The sequence below is a fragment of the Dermacentor silvarum genome, chromosome 8 (genome assembly GCF_013339745.2).
Source record: "Dermacentor silvarum isolate Dsil-2018 chromosome 8, BIME_Dsil_1.4, whole genome shotgun sequence".
Lineage (NCBI taxonomy): Eukaryota > Metazoa > Arthropoda > Arachnida > Ixodida > Ixodidae > Dermacentor > Dermacentor silvarum.
Window position 1 is genome coordinate 67,567,085 of NC_051161.1, and position 19,953 is coordinate 67,587,037.

General features: G+C 46.7%; 1 protein-coding gene across 1 annotated transcript in view; it reads right to left on the bottom strand.

Annotated features, from left to right (window-relative positions):
• LOC119461375 (protein downstream neighbor of Son) overlaps positions 1 to 19,953 on the bottom strand; it is a 35,347-nt gene that overhangs the window by 6,979 nt on the left and 8,415 nt on the right. The window contains exons 7-10 of the mRNA XM_037722669.2: positions 19,173 to 19,542; positions 9,026 to 9,125; positions 6,082 to 6,183; positions 736 to 925 (exon numbers count right to left, since the gene is read on the bottom strand). Coding sequence (XP_037578597.1) covers positions 736 to 925; positions 6,082 to 6,183; positions 9,026 to 9,125; positions 19,173 to 19,542 — 762 coding nt within the window. The remainder of the gene's footprint in view (positions 1 to 735; positions 926 to 6,081; positions 6,184 to 9,025; positions 9,126 to 19,172; positions 19,543 to 19,953) is intronic.

The following is a 19,953-nucleotide window of genomic DNA, read 5'->3' on the forward strand; positions in this document are numbered from 1 at the left end:
GTGCGTTAAAGTTCATTTTATCGGAACAGCGGTCTCGAATTATGGCAAGTACACTTGATGACATGCTGCTTCCGAGATCATGCTCAGTGCCTTGACTCAAGGCACTGAGCATGATGACAGAATTCACTTTTTGAGAAAAATTAACACTATGGTTTTATCGTTACTTTGCTTCGAAAATTTCTGCATGCGAACCAAAACCGTTATGAACTGTTGCGGTTCATTTTTCTTTTTTTTTTCGTTTCGGAGCAGAGCCAGAACGGAACTTTTTCAGTGGAACAAAACTAAAACCAGAACGAAAAACATTTCATTCCAACACGCTGCCCTCGTATCTTTGGTTAATTCAGAATGTACTGTAGTGCTTTACCACTAAACAGTTAGCTAGACAAGAGTAGAAGACATCCAATTCCATTACCTCGGCGAACTGGTGTGGAAACTTCCAAGGTGGTGTGTCACCACCAGTTTTTCGTCACTGAGTCTTTTCTGGCTTATCAAGCTTCCTCTGACAGAGTGGCTTTCCAAGTAATGGAGACACATAATATACTAATACAGTCCAACTTATTTTTATGTTTAGTGTCCCTTTAGTGCACACATAAACCAAAGCCCACAAGCATGCAGCTGCTACCAAGAATTGAACTGACAACCTCATGTTTAGCAGCACAACACCGTAACCACCATAGCAGGTGCTGTCACAATGCATTGAATTAGGCTTAGAAGTTATCACCGCACACTAATTACCTTGAGTGAGCGCAAACTGGCTCCGTGGAAGGCCACAGGTGAAATGAGCGTTGGTGGCACACCGGCCAGGGGCCCCGTTGGGCAGACACAGGCGCGGCTGTTGAGAAGGAAGTTGAACAGGGCCAGCGTCTCTCCCCGCTCGACAAATACCAGCGACCTAGGTCTGCGGTCATCCCTGCTCTCGTCCAGCCTGGTTGACAGTTGTAGTCAAGGAAAGGCTCTCAAGAAGGTCAAAACGCCGGCAAATATCAAACCCAGTCGGTGTGACACACCAAAAAATAATGCCATCTGTCAAGGTGAGACTAGCTCTCAAAACAGCTGACCTGATGAGCTTGTGTTCATCATCCACATGCATGCTCTTACTGCTTTCCCATTACACTTAATATTTTGCTCCTGAGTCGCTCACTCTCAACACAATACCCGCTATAGTTTTTCTTAGGCATGAGTCTGCCTTGCCCCTGTCTAACTGGTCCATACACTATAAGATATTAGCTAAAATCTTTCTAAATTTAGACATTGTGCATTGTCAAGTAGAATCGGTTCCCATTTCATACAATGTGCAACACACGTGTTTCCGTTTTGTCAACGGCACAGACACACAAGAAATATGGCACGCTTTCCTGACGCACGTGCATGCACGAGTTATGAGTGAAAAATGTGGGGACTGCGCTCAGGTCCTATGGACGTGGACACGTTTTCGCCCGTTTGTCCCTAGCCGAGCTGCACTAGGCGACTGCAGATAAATACTCTGAAATAAACTCTCCCTCCACTAGTCTTTCGTGGCATGGTGGTTACAGCACTGCACTCGTGATTGGGAAGTCAGTAGTTTGAATGCGTGTTCGGAGATATTTTTCTTTTTTTAATATGCATTATTATATCATCTCCCCGTTTCACTTCTGTAGTAGTTACCACCAGGCCTCACACGGAGGCTTCCTGCCAAGAAGAGCGACGCAACCCGGCACGAAGTCTAGGGTCTTAGGTAGATGCCGCTTTAACGGCCGCAGACCAACGAACAATGACACGTTACCGCTAATTTGTTGTTTTGTATGCTTCCCCATTACAGACTCTGTATCGGCCACTGTAATCCCGCTAGGACGACTGTGATCCCGCTTGGACAGATGTTAAGCACCGGTTCTCTCGTAACACGCATTGCCACCGGCTAAGGACAAACGGAGCAATGCGCGCACTTCTGCGTAGTACCTAGGCACAGTCCCCAGATATCTTTCTCTCGCAACTCACACATGCACACAAGTGTCGGGCAAAGATGGCGCAGCTCTCGCGTAGCCGCGCCGTTGACAAAACGAAAATACGCGTGCGACACGGGAGAAGGGCTTTGTAACACAAACTTTGATTTGTAGCACAAGCCATAACGTTTTTCAATACTACGTCGGAAAAATGTCTCTTAAGAATCAGTATGCAAAGCACAATCAACTTCACTGACCGTGAAAAATAAGGGGATCTGAGGAGCTTGATTTGTTAGTTACAACCATATGCAGAAAATAGACAATGAAGCTGGAGAAAGCGTAGGGGAAATTAATTATGCTTAATTGAAGTGTGGAAATATTAGGGAAAATGGAAATGCTGCAGGTGGGAGCAGAACCCACATTTCCCCTGTTATGCGTTTGGCACTTCAGCATTAAGCTACCACGGTGATCTTGGGCATTTGTGCATGAGTACAAGGTTAGCCCTGGGAGTGTTAGCCAGTGTCACACACAGGCATGATGGCAGATGTAAAACACAGTGGTGGGAATGCCCATCAGCCTTTTGGAGCACCCTACTCCTGTGTTTAGAGCAGGTGTAAGGTTTCCACAAAAGCACACACAGAGAAACGAAGTTTAGTTTAGTGTTCTGCTTAGTTTACATTACCATTTCCTCATAAAAACTGAATAAAACTAGTAATTCACTGCAGCATAAGACGTTGACAGTTTTCGCCCCTTCAAGAATACAATGCAGTCCAACTTTACCGATAAGCAATTAACTAGGCCCGAGCAATCTCAATCCATTATGCCACGTCTAGCTGGTGCAGGAATACCTAGGTGGTTTTGCCACCCATATTTTAAAAGCGAAGCTTTTTTTTCCAAGGGAAAGAAAAAGAAAAGAGCCAGAAACACGCCAGGACGCCCCGCTATCTTTATCTTCAACCATTACACCACCACCACAAGGCACTCGCCTTCACGCATGTGCAGCGCATTGCATTAGCCTCTCTACAATGCCTGAATAAAGCTTTCCGTGTCACTTTGTGCAGACATTCAATACACACAAAGCTTCACTGTCTATAGAGTTTAACATATTGGATCTGCTGCATTTTTTCTTTGTTTTTTTTTCTGCTTGCCAAGCCTCTTTTCATGGTGAGAGTATCGAAATGGGGGTAATTTACTAATGCAGCTCAAATTATTTTTCTCTTTAATGTCCCTTTATTACAGGACCACTTTGCAAGCTTGACATTCTGGAGATTTTGATTTTGTTTCATATGTACTTTATTTCATAACTGATGTGCACTCCCAGGACAAGGCGTAAGGGCTAGGCTGCTTCCTCATATTGCGTTCAACTTCTTTATCACAAGCTTTACCAAAAACAAATGTTGGCGCAAAGTGCTAAACGCGGTCTGGTACCCAATCATCGTACACGCGTTTATAAAGCATAATGATAAATTCAAGGACCTCAACTTCTTTTGGAAACAAAAGTCACATGGCTGAATGAATAACGTTGCATGCAAGCAACCGGAATAAGTAGTGCGCCAGCATACATCAGCCCTCGATGTGTAAAACTACTGCCTTGATAATCCATGTTAGCCTCACAGCTGGTTCACAAAACTAGGACTGAGTAGCATTCTGTCTGCTGTCAAAACGGCTGTCTCACTGGATGTAACGTCATGAACAAATGAATGCAGCAACGCCACACTTTATGTTGTTCTGCGTAGTACAGTAGAACCTCGTTCATACGTTTTCAAAAAATATGCTAAAAATAAACGTACGATCCGGGAAAACGTACGATCCGAATCCAGTAAAAATTGAAGCTGACAAGCCCATATTGAGGCGCAAAAGCAGAAAACATTTCTTGCAAAACATAGTTACAGTCGAATCTTGTTAATTCGAACTGACGCTGTGGTCCAGTCAAAGTTATGTGTATTCCAATGGGCGAGAACGCTTGGTAATTCGAGCGCGAAAGCATTTGCGACGGTTAATTCGAACATAACCGTGCACCGACAATGCTCTCAGCAGCACGGAAAATCACGTGGAGGCGCCTCCGACTGGCAATGCTCCGACACCACCATAAAGCGAAAGCTTAGGAGAGATCCCTCAACGCAGCGCGGAGAAATAAAAAAGAAATAAAAATACTGCGGCGAAAAATTTCCTCAAATGGTAAGGTCGCCGTTTCAGCGTCGCACCGGAACACGCGTGTATGCGCCGACGTCTCAGCCAATGCAGCGGCTGCGGCGCAGAGGGAAGCAACGCGGAAGCCCAGTTCGGCCAACGAAACTGCCCACGCCCGCCAACGCTCGCTTCAACGGCTGAAAACGAAACTTAGGGGAGCGGGTTAAGTTGGTGCCGGGCCGGCGCGCGCGCACGGAGAGTCGAAGGTCAGGTAGCTACGAGGGAGGGCGAGGGGAGCCACCGAAGCGACGGGATTGCCGAGGCCAAATGCGCTTCCCTGCCGCCCTCCTCCCTCACCTTTGACGCGATCTCCGCGCGCGCACTTCACCATGCCGGCGCGGCTCGCTCCCTGAAGTTTCCTTCACTGCCGTTACCGGGATGCGAGAGAGAGAGAGATTATGGTTGTGAAGAGGAAGAGGCACTATTGGGATGCGAGCGTTGGCCAGCGTGAACAGTTTCGTGGCCCTTGCTCGCTATGTGCTTGCGCGCCACGATATTTCACGACTCGCACCGTTTGTACGTATCGCTATGGTGCACAAATATGTAAAAAAAAAAAAGTCCTTTTCATTCGAGCAAATTTTCGGGCTCCTTCGAGTTCGAATTATCGAGATTCGACTGTATTTTCTGCTGGTGCGTCACACCCTTGGACAGGAACAACTCCTTTTGCGCACATTGCAGACCCTTGTCCGCATTTTCGTTGTCTTTCATGCGAAAGAAGTTTTGTAAGGCTTCCAGGCCAGCAAGGGCTTCGGGGAACGTAGCCGGTGGGCGCAAGCCTTCATTCTAGCCGCCGTCTTCAGGCGCCTCCGTCCGCCGCCACTTCCGCTACGATCTCGGCAAATTGTAGCGCCTCGCGCCGCGGCACGGTGTCCGCCTGTTTTCGCCAGTTAGTAGTTTGCGTTGAAGCGAGGTAGCGCAAAGGTTAATTCGCTTGCCGCAGCTGCCGCGCTTCGTCACTTCGGGCGAACGAGCAATGCACAGAAGTCGAGGAGGGGAGAGGGGAATTGAGCACTGTAGAGAAGCCGCGCAGCGGCCGTCTACCACTTAGCGCTTCACAAGCACATGAGAGCGGCCTTTTTGTACACCTGAATGATAATTTTTCGCTGCAGAACGTATCGGACGACCGCAGTTTGCCGCAATGCCGAATAATCGTATTTTCCGGGAACGTATTAACCGGAACGTATTAACACATTCCTCTAAGAGGTTATGTTTATTTTTTTGCTATTGCGAACTTAGGAGCCGGGAAATTGTATTAAGCGGGAACGTATCAGTGAGGTTCTACTGTAGCTTCCCAACTTTTGCACTGCCAAAACTATGTTGGTGCGCAGCAATGGCACAATATAAGTAAAAAAGACCCTTTTGGAGCAGTATGGAGTAACAAGTTCCAGATGGCGCTGATTGGTGAAGCATTCCCACCATTGGAAACATCCTTTAAACCACAGGCATCATACAGTGCATGAGCTCAGGAGCAGACAATTGGCCAATAAACCGTCGTATGCTACCTCCTTGGCCAGCTGCCTGCCTTTATGCTTACACACTATGTGACGTCTGCAGTTTGAAGGATTTAACATATCCACCCTTGATGGTGCACGAGATGAGGCCAAAGCAAGACTGTCTGCATTGGTAGTTAGAAGCTTACTGTTCGTTCCTCTGAGACCAAGTATGAAAACAGTTGATCAGCAGGAATGCTAGTGTGTGTGCTCACAGTGCGCATGCCAGCAGTGGAATCCAGAATTCTTCATTAGCTCCGCTGCAGAGCGCACCGGTGCATCTACTTGGCTTCGCAGTTCTTGTAGCCAAACACACTGTGCACCCTATTGCAAATCTGGAGACTTTCTAAACCTCCAGACTGCGAGTGAGCCACACATGCGCCGTTGATACTGTGTCAGCATGGTGGTGGCGATAACGCCATAAACATATTTCAAATATACTAGTGGAATCGCGATCTCAATAAAGACCCTTGAAAGGATACATTTTGTTCCGTGTCGTGTTGAGGGAAGGAAAATCAGCTTGACTGAGGCCCAAGCTTTCCAACCAGGTCACTGTTTCCTCTTCTGGTACATTCTCGTCTTGACTGCAAATGTGATGGGTACCATTGGCACAAAAGGTAAACACAAACCCAAAACAAATGTTAACTAGAATGCGTCTCACACAAGATTACATTACCGCACATAGCTGTATCTGTGTATACTGTGCCGCTAAACGTGCTTACAGTTAAATAAAACTCCACGCAGCCATAAGCTTGCCTTGACTCTCGAAAGTTCGTGTTTACGTTGAGCGCACGCTCGCGGTTAACCACGCCGCCTGATTTCCCGGATGCCCGGCACTCAGCCGTAATCGTTTTTTTTTTTTTGCAAAATAAATCGTACTAGTGGCCGTAAATACAAGAAATACAAGAGTTCCTACTTGTGTTCATTTAAATTTCATATACATCGGAGCTTGTATTTATTAACAGAGCAAGTTGTACAGGGCTATCTGCTTTAAAAGCAGCACATTGTTAATGTTCAGTGTGGTATAACTCCAACACTTCTACGTTATGAGAAAAGTGAGCAAAACAACATGTTTAGATGAATTGGAATTAGTCTCGACGTGTTCATTTCAAGCCTTTCAATTGGCATAAGTGACCACGAAGCAGCCTGGGGCCTTTACCATGGCGCTCAGCATAAGATTAACTTAAAGGTGAGCAGGCAAATACACGAATAATTATAAAACAGATATATTCAAAATGATGCTTCACCAAAAAACAAAACGTCGACTGCAATAGCAAGTTATTACAGTTACACGAAGTAAGGATAGTAGTTTCATCAGCCGTATATGTAAACATTCGCTTATTAACTAAATTAACAAACGTAGTATTCCGTGCACACAGGTAAACATGAACACATTGCACTCAATGACCGCGGACACTCGATTTCAAAACGCTGCCGCGAGGAAGAGCGGCCGCAGCAGCGAGCGAATTGACTTTCGTGCTGCCTCTCGCTTCAACGGAAACTAACCAGTGAGAACACAGCACACATAAAGCTATCAGCCCTCAACAAGCCTAGACTGCACCCATCACAGATCGCTTTCAAGATAAGGGTTGCGTGACCGCGCTCCGCAACACCATATGCAGCTGCCGCTGGAGTATAGTTAATAGCCCTGAAAGTTAATGAAACATTAATGGCCATCAGCTTACATGCTTCAAGACTACACAAACATGATATGTAGTAGCGAGAAAAACAACAGCAGGTGTCAACAGGGTTCTATCGTTGGAGGCTATTCCCTCGTACACAAACTTTTTTGTTTATCGAGATATCTTAATGAAATTTTCAGGATAGACTCATAGCAAAGCATTAGTAGAACTACAAAATTTCATGCAGTTACTTTCACTGGTTCTCAAGTTACAGCAATATGTCAGAATGGTGCACATGGTTTTCTCATTCCAGGCCTGGAGAATTTTCAAAAGGTGCTGTAACTGTGAAATTCACTACAATGATTCCCAGATTGATACCTCAGGGCGAGACAGAGCCCTTTTTTTTAATTTCCATGGTGAAAAATTTTAGCAGACCACCAAATTTAGTATTGGTGATAAGGATTTTATCGAATTCTGATGAAGCAGAAGCTACCCCACAGGAACCATCAGTGCGATCATCGTCGGCATGCGAGCGAGCGGCGAGCTTCATAGAACGCTTCCTTGCACTGAACGCATGTAGCGTCTCGAGTTTCATTGGGCGTATCGTGACCGACCACACAGCAATCAGCAGGCTAAATGCAACAACGGTCTCGTAAAGACAGTTGAAAATTGTTTCATAAATACGGTAGAAACTTGGAGAGGAGAATATGCTAACGACTGCAAAGATACACAATAGCGAGTGGAACACACAAAGGACGCCGGCGATGGAGGAGCCAAAGCAGACGACGACCGGACGCATTATGCAGGAGACCCCTACGTCATCACGCGTAGCAGCCAATGGGAGTCGCGGGATCCCCTGCGTCCTTGAGGAGCACATGCTTCACCCAAAATCAGCTTCGCGTCTCGGCCGCAGGAAACTTGAAAGCTCTCGCGAACCCTCCAATCATGAGCGATTTACGCTGCAGCGGATAGCGGGGAAAAAAAATGCAATGATGCACGAACAAAACACCAAAATGGCAGCGCTCGGTGGAGAAATGGCGTCCGCGCGAAGTTGGGGTATTTTGAGCGCTCGCTCGCCGCTCGAGGGCTGCCGCAGCTTGTTATAAACTTTATTTGAAATAGTTTCGCGATGAATTACTGATATTTACAGAAATGGTAGTTCATAAGACATACTGCCCGAATATGCGATTTTCCAAAAATCGGCTTTCTCGCGATAGGGCTTCATTGGATCTATATTTTTTTTTTTTTGAAGTTGCACAGTCACGTGATTACTTCTGCGCCTTCTCTCTCTCAGACTAGACAGCAATTAACACACTGCATATGCTGCATGCACATTCTGGGAGCCTTTCCTTGATCATTGAAAGCAAGTCTTTAATCTTGCAGTTGCCTTCTAGGTAAAATCTAACATTATGATAGTGTAGGCACTCGTTAAATGAGCTGTTCTTGTTCGCATGCGTAAGTTGCATGTCTTGAAGTCAGTCGTTTGTTGCTGCCTGTCAGGCAAGTTCAGTGCAGCTTCTGCAGGCCTGATAAACCCGTTTCTTTTTTTCCAGGTTAGTTCTTCGTTCATGCACGCTGCCGACGGCCAGAGCTTTAAAGTCAAGCAGTTGGGGACGCTGTGTCTTGCATTGGGCCCCGCTTCCACGATTCGTTACCATGACGGGTCAATGCAAAACAATTGCTGAAAAAGCGATGCTTCTGGAACACCTTTGATCTCATCATTTCATTAGGTTTCAGAGTAGAAGCTCTGAACCAGAAACAAATCACTTTTTCTCACAAAATGACACACATGAAAGTCACTCACCCGTCGCTCTTGGCTTCGGAAGGCGGTGACTGTGAGGCACCATCTACTGTCTCATCCATCTGTTCTTGGCTGGAGCACAGAGGCATGCTGAACGTAATCCCTGGGAGAGAGAGAAGCGAGAACCAAAACACTAAGTGAGAACAGCCTTCAGTTCTTGAAAGGGCAAGTGAGGGACAACTTTTGAATGCATGCTGTAGATCACATCATATAGGTCAGAAATGCAACCATAGGTCGGCATACTCTGAGTACATTCACTCGTACTCGCTCCACGCTCATTTCACAGGCGTGAGATGGAGTGTCGGCGAGTAACAAAGGGCGAGTCTGTGGACGTGATATGAACAGGAGTGGGCGACGATTAAGAAGTGTACGAACAAAAGTTGGAGATGGTGATTTTGAGTGGACGCGAGTACAAACGTGGGTGACTGTTGGAGAGTGCGAGTGGATGAGATTATGTATGAGAATGAGTGCTGGTGAGTGAGCGCGAATCGTAGTGACCATGAATGCAAGTGAGTGCACGTGTGTGAGTGAGTACACAGCCTGAGAAAATGTCGGTGAGCGAGCATCCACTTACTCTGCCGACCTATGAATGCAACATTCTGCAAGGTCCCAGAACTGAAATTTATTTAAAAACGCAGAATGACAGGATAAACAGAAGTGGAGACGCCATCAGCACTCATGTGAACTACTGAGCACCATGAGGCAATAACACACACGTGATTGGCTGATGCCCCAGTACCTTTTTTTAACACTTTCATGACCACACCTATTCCCATCGATAGTATGTTATCGATGGTAGAAATTCGAATTTCGGCACTCTCCCAGCGCTTCTGGACAGCTAGTGCCACCGAATGAGTTAAAAAGAAACTATTTTATCAGTTTCACTTTTGGGTTTCTCTTTTCCACTACGCGGGGATCTTTAAAGTGCCTTCGTAGTCAGGGTGATGAGCGCCCGTGGTTTCGAAGATGGCACCGAAGTCGCGCCACCGCTGTTTCACAGAAACAGCGAATTTCGACGGATTCCAATGCATCTGGGCTCGAATTTTTAGATTATGGTAGCAGCACAAACTTGGAAGACGGCTTCAATTCGTCAGACTTTAGTACGGACAGTGAAAGTGCGTCAAACCGGCCTGGAACGTTAACAGGCATCCACTGGTCATTTTCGCTTTCTTCTCGGACAGTACCGTCATGGCCGCACATTGATCTAAGTATATCAGGCTTGTTCTAAAGGTCACAGTTCTTATCGGCAGGGTGTCATTGCCGAACGACAGAACTTAACGGCGGCGGCCGCGCAAAGAGTGGAGTTTTGTGCACGGAGACGGCCATAAGTGTACCTTGGCACCGCGCTGCAGTTCGTAAGGGCGCGGCGGTTCACTAGGGCTGATGTTTTTCCTACGTATCTAAAGCGATTTTGTACATACAGAGCTTATATTAGGATTATTGCATTTGGCCCTTGTGCTCATAATGTATATTCGGAATATTTTTTGTTTATTTTATGGAAAGCAGCATTGATGCTTTTGTCTAACTATCGTTGTTACACTTTTTTAAAATAATGTTTTTCGTAGTATGTTTGATAAACATGTGGCTTGAAATGAATACCTAATTTATAATTTCTTCCTCTACAATTTGATATTATACACTTTAACATCAAGCATTTTCTGTGGCAGGAAAAAAACATTTCCCAGACCACCGAAAAACAACAGATTTTCCCACTGGTCACGAAAGTGTCAAGTGAACAGCTTTCTTTGCCTTTCTTTGCTCGTTTTGATGGTTAGTTGGTGGTCAGACTCGGCAAGAAAAATGCTTGCTCGTTTGCTCACCCACTCATTCAGGCTATTCGCTTACACTGATACTAATCATCGTCGATGGTTCCTACAATGTTTTTTTACTGTGCTCTTAATTCAGTGGAATAGTAATAGCACACAATGTACTGTAGCACCAGAGACGCTTGACAAGAATAAGGTAATACAGTTAAACCTCAATATGATGAACTTCGATATAACGAAATTCTTGGCGACAGTTTCTTATTCGTATTTGCCTGACCTAAAGTCCTCGGAGAGAAATGTCGGGACCTTTTGCAGGGAACCTTTGCCTCTGTCGCGAAAATACTAAGTTAAGGGTGTGCAAATACCGAATAGTAGACTTCGAATTTAATATAAAATTGAATTTTAAAAATCAAATCGAATATCGAGTATCAGAAAATTTTCAACTAAATTTAATGTTTACAAGTTTTGGGCATGAAACTACGGTGCTGCACATTATCGGGAGCCTCCTAAGCATTGCATAACAAGAATGTAGCAAGCTATCACTAACTTAGATGCATAGAAATGAAGATATACAGCATGGTCTTACTCTTATTAAAGGGAACACCAAATTGGTATGCCAGCAATGATTACAGCTCAGTTCTAGTGCATTTATCAATAGAATTTTGGTCGAACAGAATCAAGTGTTTTATGTTTCCTCTGAAACTAATAAATTGGTGATGTTCTGTTGTACTGAATACCAATGAGGTTCTCACTTCAATAAAGGGCCTGTGTTTTGCAGTAATCCTTTATTTTGCAGTAATCCTTTAAACTTACGCCCACCCTATCGCCAACATATCAATAATAAGTGAATGGGCATAAACTTGAAACAATGTGCCGAGGCATAACCGACGGCAACAACACCGACAATAAGACACGAATGTTGGAAGCTGAACGTTTCGTGACAGTCCACAGAGTAAGCGAGGAACTAGCGATAATGCGTCTTTGCTACAAGCTACCGCAAAGTGCACAACATTTAAATTCCAAGCTTTGTGCGCAGCGAGAACAAATCTATCGCAGCAGAGCACACCTGCAAGTGATTAGGCTGAAAATAAACAATCAGATAGTGGCCGCACTGAGGGACTGAGGAACTTTACCAAGTCAAACATGATAAGCCGCTGCTTCAAAATAGTTGCCAAATAAAGCACACTGATCATGATCATTTAATTCATAAGCGGAAAGTTTGGACAGCTTGGAATACATTTCTAGCCCAACTTTTAGTGCAAGCACCGTATACACAGCTCACGTTGTTTGAACAAGGCGTAATGAGCTCTGAAAGCACTTGCATGTCCTCTAAAGCTGTGGCCAAAGCTTCGTGTCGTCCACACAGTCACCGTCTACAATATTCGTCGAAACAGAGGTTTAATGCGCCGCACCGGTGTCACGCGCTTGCATTGTTAACAGGGAGGCAACGGAGGCAGTTGAGGCAAGCAATGGACGCGTCACCACGTGATCAAACACGGCAGTGCCCAAGGGATCGCCGCAAAAAGGGTCAATAGTTAAAAACAGCATTTAGAATAAGCTTTAGTGTGAACGAAGTAATTCATTGCAACCGCCATAATGTTGTAGGTAACCCAAGGCGAGCAGCGGAAAAACAGCGGATACCGTTGCACATGGCACATGAATGGATCGAGAGCATTTCTAGCGTTTTATGGCTGCGCTTATTTGTCGCTTACAGATCACTCCAAGACTCTTTACATGCTCAGGCAATACATACAGAGAACTGAGTCAATTTTGCATATTCAAGAGCGCACCTGCCACATATGTGAACGATGCACAGTCAGCTTGACTGCAAAATGGCAATGAAGTGAAACTGACACACCGTTATTCTTCGCTCGGTTTATTCGGCAGCTGAGCAAGGGAAGCAGTCCACCTTTACGCGTGCCATGAACATGAATTCCGTCTGTTTCCAATAAGCTGCAACGGTAAGGCTATACGGCATTTGTACCCTACGTGTGTGTGACTTGGTTTTCTTGTCCGACCATGTCGTCACTGATTGACGATGGCCGCTGGACAGTTAGGGTGGCTAGCACAGACACAAACAACTGCACGACCATTACACGTAACCAGCCTCAGAGAAAATATCCCATTTTATTAATTTATAACATTTCCAGTCACGAAAAAGGTGGTTCAAAGTTGCTATCCATTCTGCTTTCAATATTAGTTTAGGTTTTAAAGCACTGTTACCAAGGCTACACACTCCAAAGCAGCAAAATGAGTTCACCGAACACACTCGCTGGTGCGTTTTGCAGCACTGTCACTAAATCAGTGTCACTAAATCTTCACCTGTGACAGCCTGCAAATGACACACAGATGCCAGAATACCAACTTGATCATACTTCTGCAAAGGTCCCCCGTGTCTGGCCATGGGGAACCTATGGTCGGTCACGTTCGCTGCCAAGCTTCCTCAGCCGTATCTACTTGGCATAGATAAGGTAGTGGAGGCCTCCCGATTATTCGTGACCATCTCGGGATCTTTCAACATGCATTCAGAGCTTAGCACACATGAGTTTCCGCATTTCGCCCCTATCGAATTGATGTCAAGTAGCTGCATTCTCTGCAGACATCACTGTCTGCAGGTGACTTAAATAGCAAAATATAATCTTGTGGGGGAAAGTACGACCTAAAGGGTCACAACTAAGCCACAATTTGGCATAATGAAATGTTTGGATGTTTCTATACTATGTTTCACACTCAGCAGGCGACGCTGTGGAAGCTATGGAAGTAGTGCAGTCATGGAAGTCTCACTCCACACGTTTTACAGTGCAGTTGTTTTAACACGAAAGTGTTTTATTCCGGGGTCCACCAAGACTTCAGTGACGTATTTCCGTCACGGAAATACGTCAGCTTACAATGTACACGAACATAATACAAAGAAAGAAACCAGAAGAAAAAGTTCCACAAACATGCAAAATTTGGAAATCGAACCCACGACCTCTCGGTCCGCGACGATAGATCGCCGAGCGTTTAACCCATTGCGCCACAAACGCAATTGCAGAGAGCTACACAGACGCGCCTTATATATCTAACACTCCTCCGTGTACCTGCGCTTTTGCTCGGGGCGGTGCCGCCGCCTACGAGCAGAAAAGAGAAGTACTGCATTATGACACTAACGCGCACCGACAGTGAACGCTTCGGTGGTCTCATCACTACGACTATAGTGCCTAGAATATACTTACTAGTGTGCCGACCGCCGGGCGTTTCTAATGGGAGACGCTGGCACCGCCGGTGATGCCTTCCGCCGGAGGCCACCAGACGGCGACACTGTTTGGGACCGTGCTAACCGAGCGGCGCATCGCGCGTCGCTTGCGCTTCGGATGCACTTTGGATGCGCGTTCGTAAGCGCAGTCGGTTGCGGCGCGTTGTAGCTTTCGAGCAAGTAGCATGTGGTGCCGCCGCATGTCATTGAAGACACGTTTCACTTTCGTGTTCTATACCGATTCCTATATAAGAGGGATCAACCACATTTTTTGATCAACATTGCTTTCTACAGAATACAGTGGAATCTCGATTACACGTCCCCCGATCATGTGACGACCTGCATTTTACGGCGAATTGGTTTGGTCCCGGCAAATCCCCATAAAAATAATGCATTAAAAACCTGAATTATATGACGCAATTTTACACCGACCCCGCCTCGTACGACGCCTCGCTGGTACCGTCCAAGAAAAAAAACAAAAAAAAGCAATGCTGTATGCCAGGGGTTCTCAAGCATGTTCGCTCCAGGGAACCCAGCTAAGCTCCATGAAGCGCCAAGGAACCCCCCCCTCCCCTACGAATTAACCGAATTAAAAGGTCCTATTTAACCGAATGTCGAATTATCGAGAGTATCAAGAAAACAATAAACTAGTGCTTAACTACGTCAACATGCTTTTATTTACTCAATGAATCAGCAAATCCTGTTTATATTTAGTACAAGACCAGTGCGGAAGCTGAAATTCTCGTCATCTCATGACTGATTATAGCTAGCAGCGGCGAAGGCCTCGCGCGCGTAATTCCCGTTCATTTTTTCGCCAGTCAGCTGCTCGCCAACAAATTGTCCGTCCATTGCGTTGTAGCCGGTGCTCTTATCTTCAACAGCTTTGCACTGAGTCAAAGCAAAACTATTGCTTGCGGCAACTGCTGCGGACGAAACCGTGGCCGCTATCGACACCATCATGGACGGCGACCTTGCGGTTCAGAAGGCAGGCCACCGACGCACACACCAAGTCAAAACGAAACTACTGTTCGCTAGAAGAAGTGCGGACGAAACTGCGGTCGCTATCAACGCTACCATGGTTGGCGACTACGCAATTGTGAAGGCACGCAGCTGACGCGTGCACCGAGTGAAAACGAAACTACTGTTTGCCGCAACCGCTGCGGACGAAACTGCGGTGGTTATCGACACGATCATGGATGGCAACTATGCACTTATGTAGGCACGCGGCATGCCACCAATGCGGTGTTACGCGCGGCGATAAACGAAAAAGTAAAGTCTTTAAGGGCACAATTAGCTGCGAAGCGCTCCGGCATTGCTGTCAATCACGTGCCGCGCACGATTGCCGCTGAGGACCATGGTGATGTGGACTGCGCCGCTTCGTTTCGGTTGGACGCTAGCGCTGTTCTTGCTCCTCTGCGGCGCGTATTTGGGAGGCTCTGCGCATTTTTTTCATTTTTTTTTATTCCTCTAACATATACGTCAGTGCGCACGCAATCGGCACCTATGCTATCTACAAACGGGAGAAATGTGCATGTTGGTAAATTATGGCATGCGAGATTTAAGTGTGAAAGCTTAGGCGCGCTGCCCGTTTTCGGAGTTTGGGTGGCGAATTTATTGCGCAGTTCGTGCATTGCCGTTACGCGGTGTGATGTGCTTTTTGACACTCAGGCATGAGTAATGGAGGTTCTGTGGACCGAGCGCACCTCGTTTTCGCCGTTTTAGCCACTTGGTGAGCACGGGACCACGGAAAATTTATCAGTGGCTCGTGGAACCCCGAGCAGGGGCCTAGGAACCCCAGGGTTCCGCGGAACCCACTTTGAGAACCCATGTTGTATGCAGACGCAGGCTGGCACGTGAGCCCACTGCAGCTGGCTGAAAACAAGTGTGCACTACCGTATTTACCCGAATGTAATACAACCGCAATTGTAGCGCTACGCGAGGGGCCACTTTCGACTCGACAGTAACACGAAATGCAGGTTCGGCACGAAAATTTGCAAAGGAAACGCTTACCGTATTTACTCGATTCTAACGCGCCCTCGATTGTAACGCACACCCGTTTTCCATGACCAAAAGAGAGGGAAGAAAATCCTTCACAGTACCACGCACCTCATGCTTTCATACAGAAATACAACTATCACTCAAGATACACTCCCAATACACTAAAGTTGTGATGAACAAAAAAGTCCCAGTTTCGCCCGAAAGGCGAAGCATCGATTGCGACGGCAAATTAGCAGACAGCTATACGAAGTAAGGATAGTAGTTTTATCGGCCGTATAAACTTGTAAACATTCGCTGTTTAACTAAATTGGTAGACTAATGCCTAAGCACACGTACTACAGCACATGGTTGAAGCTACGGGAGCTAGGCTTGAAGTGCGTGGGAGGCGGCCATATTGAAATGCCGATGGCGATATGGTAGCGCAAATTTAGGGTCGTACTCGATTCTAACGCGCAGGCAATTTTTGGACCCATTTTATCAACATCGGCAACATCACTGGAAAAAGAGAGTGCCGGCTTGGCGGGCTAGGCCAGCTGCAGCAAGCGGCGGGATCAGGTTTGAATGAAGGGAGGGGGAAAGGTCATGCTCGCGGCGGCAAGGTCTCCGGGTCGAGGGATGCAGGCCCGCCTCGCGCACGCTCGCACGCACACGTGCACTCGCCTCGCAGTTGCCGTGAATTCGAGTGCGCCAAGCGCACCGCCGCCGCTTCGCATTCCGTCACAGTGGAGAAGGTGCTTCCAGCTGCTGCTTGCGCAAAAATGACAAAATTTGGGGCGAAATCTCTAGGTTGTTGGCCGGAAAAATTCATTATTTCGAGGGCGTCTCCCGCTGCCACTTCATTACGTAGAGGTCTCAAATACATGTGCTTCTATGGAGTAACGACAGGGAATAGAAAAACTTCGTTATATCCAGGAATTCATTATATGGAGGTTCGTTATAAGCAGGTTTAACTAGTTTTATCGGCCGTATAAACTCGTAAACGTTCGCTTACTAACTAAATTACCAAGCACGGTGTCAGGTGCACACAGGTAAACAAACAAATCTCGCTCGATGACCGCGAAAACTCGGTGTCAACACGCTGGAGTGAGAAGGCGCGGCAACAGCAGCGAGTAAATTGACCTCCGTGCCGTCTGTCGCTTCCAACGCGAACTAAACGTCGAAAGCACAGCGTACACGACTCTACCGGCACTAGTTGCACTTTGCCCACATCGCAGATAACTTTGAAGATGAGGCCTGCGCGAGTGTGCACTTTGTGCATGTCACAGATTGCTTTCAAGATACGGTGGCCGCGCCGCTATTGTCAACATGATGCCAATATCTCGTCATCTAGGGAAAATGACAACCCGCTAGACATACTGAATCCGGCGACTGCTTTGAAAGTAATGGATCCTTTTGACCTCATTTTAAAAGTTGTCAGAGCCCACGACAATGACATTGCGATGGCTCTTTTAACGGACTGTGAGACTCGTGCAACGCCTTTGCTTGCCGTGAAGCGCAAGAAATACAGGGTGACCAACTTCTGGAAATAAAACTTCCGGTAAGCGCAAGCTTGCCGACTGTCATAAACATGCAATGAAATTGTGATAATTGAAACCACTTCATTGCGACAGTGTATGTGCCACAAAATGAGTGTTTCACGATCGGCCGGGCACGCACGTTGAGTTAGGCATTGGCTGCAATGTACACAAAATTCTGTAACAGCGGCGCAAAATGCATTCCCTCGTGAAGGTTTCCTGGACGATGGTTTCGCTTTCGTTCGCGGCTTTGCCGTTTGGCATACGTGTATACATACTAATTTCGTGTCAATGAAGTTCTGCCACAACGAAATTTTTCGTGTCCCGTGAATTTCGTTGTAACGGGACTTGACTGTATCAGTCATCAGAATTAAATCTGGCTACTGGGTGTGTGTGCCAAAAGAAAAAAAGAACCGCACGAAGTTAGGTGCAGCAGAGCGCCTCACACATTTATTATTTTCCTGGATTTCGTGCTCCTTTTCTTTTTGGCACAGACACCCAGTAGCCAGATTTGTCATAGGCAGTAATGCGGCATGGGAACATAGTAAGCGATTTATTTTTACCTGTGGGGATGCACGTCTCTCGCGCGTTCCCTGATGTTGTTTTCCCCGCATAGCATGCGTCTCCTGTAATCAGGCTTCTCCACGTGGCTAAGCGCCGGCGGTGGTCGTGGTGCATTGCCGCGCATTGCGAGAGATGGCGCGAGTGTCGCGATGCTAACGCCGCCGAACGGCGGGGTGACTTGAGCGCAAAAGGAAGAAGGCGCTTCCTTTTTTGGCTTGGGATCGGCGACGAACACGCACGAATGCTTCGCGCTTGCGCCGGCCCGCTTCGCGGGACTGTCTCGCGAGGCTAAGAGCAGGACACCGGTATGGACGAACACTGATTGTTCGAACGCACCACCGTTCGCGTGACCGTACACGTGAACAACTAGGCGATGGTGTTGCGGTGAATCGGACTTCTTGATATGTCGCGCGCCCATGTGAATGTTCTATTGGTAGTAATTGGGCTAGTGTGTATTAGTGTATGAAAGGTGCAATAAATGCCCTTTTGATTGTTTGCACTACTGTGCTGTCGTTCCTTTGTCCCAAGAGCATGTGTGAGACCCCACATACCATAGAACACACACAAAAGTTCACGGTGCCGCTACTGCTCATTGTTATATCCAAATACTGTTAAAACCATTAAAGCTATAAGTGGGTTTGACTACTTCTGTTTAATTAAAATGTTTGTCACCTATGCTTCAGTTATAACAATCAACGGTTATAACAATGGGACTTTCTTGGCACTTGCATATTGTTATAAGTGTGCTCGACTGTATTATGATTATACATGTCACAAACCACAATATAACACGAGGTGCATTCCAGAGCTGGAAATAGCAAAAAATAAAATAAAAACTGTGCAAATACGGTATGTCATACTTCGCAAGAAAAAGTATAAGACCTAATTTAGCATCGAAATAGATGACACCATCTTTCTTTCATATGTGACGCACTGCTACATTTTGGTGGCAAATGTGAGCACACTAGGAGAAGTCCCTCTACTGCTATGTATGAAATGAGAGTAACCCAACACATCCTAAACAGCAATAATATGTTACTCTCTACAAGTATGCTTCCATCACCTCTGCCTACCTTCGTCACGAAGTGCCTGCCTGAGGCCTCGTGTAGTCGGCGTCAGTAGGGCGTGCAGATCGGCCAAGCCAGCCACTCCCGCAGCCCGGAACAAGACAGTGAATGTGGGCGCGCAGACGTAGAAGTAGGGGCACTGGCGGGCACGCAGGAGCTGGTACAGGGAGCGGAAACCCTGCGCCCAGTCCCCCTGTAGAGCCGCCCGGGCAGGGCTGGCGGGGTCGGCAAACAGGGAGGTGGCCTCCTTGGACACTGACGCATTGGCCATCACCCCGTGGCGGGGAAACAGCCGCAGCCAGGGCAGGTGCGGGTGCATCCACACGAGACAGTGCTGGTGGAAGCGTGCCTGCGGGCTACTGTCCAGGCTCCCTCGCTGCACCCAAAAGAAATGGGAGACGGCGCAGCGTTGGTAGGAGGCAACATGAGAGCAGATGAACTAGCGTAACAAGCAACAAGGTTATGACCTCTAACAAAGCCTGAATAAGTAGTGAAGCTTCTTTAAATATTACAGTTTGTTGACATGTCGAAGTAGACAGTTTCCTGAGCTTGTTCCGAGCGACGCCTCAAATGTTGCCAAACCACTATCACCTTCACATGTACAATCTGTCATTACAGACATTCCTGCTTCTGGTTGTGTCCTAAAGCAATGTTTTCCACCTAGAACTGTCAGCCTTTCTGTTGTGCAGTTTTATCTACCTGCTGCACAGCTCATTTGAAGATTTCATTTCGTTGGTTCCACCATATTGTGACTGCAAGGTGAAGAAAAGAGTGCCGCCATTACACA